This window comes from Benincasa hispida, chromosome 4 (genome assembly GCF_027475165.1).
Source record: "Benincasa hispida cultivar pf3 chromosome 4, pf3_genome.v1.1, whole genome shotgun sequence".
Lineage (NCBI taxonomy): Eukaryota > Viridiplantae > Streptophyta > Magnoliopsida > Cucurbitales > Cucurbitaceae > Benincasa > Benincasa hispida.
This window is the reverse complement of record NC_143481.1, coordinates 7,308,188-7,309,805: the sequence shown is the minus strand read 5'-3', so window position 1 is coordinate 7,309,805 and position 1,618 is coordinate 7,308,188. Positions and strand designations below refer to the sequence as shown.

The following is a 1,618-nucleotide window of genomic DNA, read 5'->3' as shown; positions in this document are numbered from 1 at the left end:
TGAAATTTTAATTTTAAGAAATAAGAGGGAACTAACGTTTGGTTGGAGAATCCCACATTGAAAAATTTTGGTTTGGAAGCCTTCCTTTTGTACTCCAACCTTGGGCTTTGGGTTTGGGCCCCAAGGGGTACCCATGTTTTGGAGAGAGTGAAGAGATAGACCAATGTGGGTTCGGTGGACGTCCCACACACACGTCGTCGCCACCGTCGGTCACGCGTGGCGCGCGCGTGTGTGTGATTATTATTATTATTATTTTCTTTAATAAAAATATTATTATCATTATTATTATTATTTAAAATGAAAAAAAAAACTTGGTCCTTCGCGTGCGTCTTCCAGCCGAGTCTTCCAACCGAGTCTTCAGGCTCGCCCTCGCACGTTCTGAGGTTGTCCACCTCTTTCTCACTCGATAGTTCCACACTGAAGGCCTATAAAAGGTTTTTCACTTCCTTTCGAAAGTTCTTCTCTCCCACTCTTCCACTTTCCATTTTCCAAGCAGTGAATCAGAAAGGGTGTGTGTTCTGGTTGGTAACGGTGCATTTTCGACCAGGTTTTCTTTTAGTTTGTTTTATCTTGAGGACGACGTGACAGTATTCCTAACCTGCTTGAACACTTAGGCAGTGTCGCGAAACGTCTTAAAGAGAGCGAGCTCCGCGACTCAACCTATAACGAGCTTCTGTTTTGCATTTTTTATTCTTTGCTTGACTGTCGTGACCTGACTGTTTGTTGCTATCCTATTCTTCGTTTGAGGGTCTTGCCGTTTCCAACAATTTTAAGATGTTTTATCGCCACATCACTAATGACCCTCACTAGCAACAACGACATCATGACATCTGACCTCAATCATCAATTCCGGTTCGAAGAAGCGAAGTTCAAACGGTGGAAGCAAAATATGCTATTCTTTCTCACCGTTAAGAAAGTTGCCGACACTTGTACCATAGATAAGCCGATCGTCCCTCTAGAAGAACTAACTAAACAACAGATAAAAAAAGTTGTTGATTGGGAGGAGAAAGACTTTCTTTGTAAGAACTTTATTTTAAATAGTTTGATTGATGATCTGTATGACTACTACGGTACAATGAAGATAGCGAATGAGGTCTGGGATACCCTACAAAAGAAGTATGACACCGAGGAGGTCAGGTTGAAGAAATATGTTGTTAGTCGTTATCTCAAGTTTCAGATGACGGATGACAAATCCGTGGAAGCCCAGTCCCATGAACTCCAGAAGATAGCCCACGAGATAATTACTGAAGGTATGTCTCTAGACGAACAATTCGAAGTTGCTATTATTATTGATAAACTGCCCCCTTTGTGGAAGGACTTTAAGGCATAAGACCAAAGAGTTCTCCTTGGAGAGTCTTATCACCTGGCTAAGGATTGAGGAGGAAGCCTGGAAGCAGGACCAGAGGGAGGAGGTAAATGCCGTACCTGGAAAACCCGCCTCTGTCGTGATAAAACCTGACCAAAAATCAAAAGGGACAAAGAGGAAAGGTCAGAAAAATGGACCCAGCAACTAGAACCAACAAGAGAAAAAAAAAAAAAAAAAAAAAAAAAAAAAAAAAAAAAAAAAAAAAAAAAAAAAAAAAAACAGAAGCACCCTTCAGGAGAAATGGTACGGTTC

The 1,618-nt window shown here is 41.2% G+C and overlaps 1 protein-coding gene across 1 annotated transcript; it reads left to right on the top strand.

Moving 5' to 3' along the window:
• The first annotated feature begins 796 nt into the window (after positions 1 to 796).
• LOC150036440 (uncharacterized) lies at positions 797 to 1,330 on the top strand. Its single transcript, XM_090313126.1, has one exon. The coding sequence runs from the start codon at positions 797 to 799 to the stop codon at positions 1,328 to 1,330; it is 534 nt and encodes a 177-aa protein (XP_090169252.1).
• Positions 1,331 to 1,618: the final 288 nt, after the last annotated feature.

What these genes read in the sequence shown, in the direction of transcription:
- LOC150036440 (XM_090313126.1), top strand. Translation starts at nt 797, where the DNA reads ATGACCCTCACTAGCAACAACGACATCATGACATCTGACCTCAATCAT.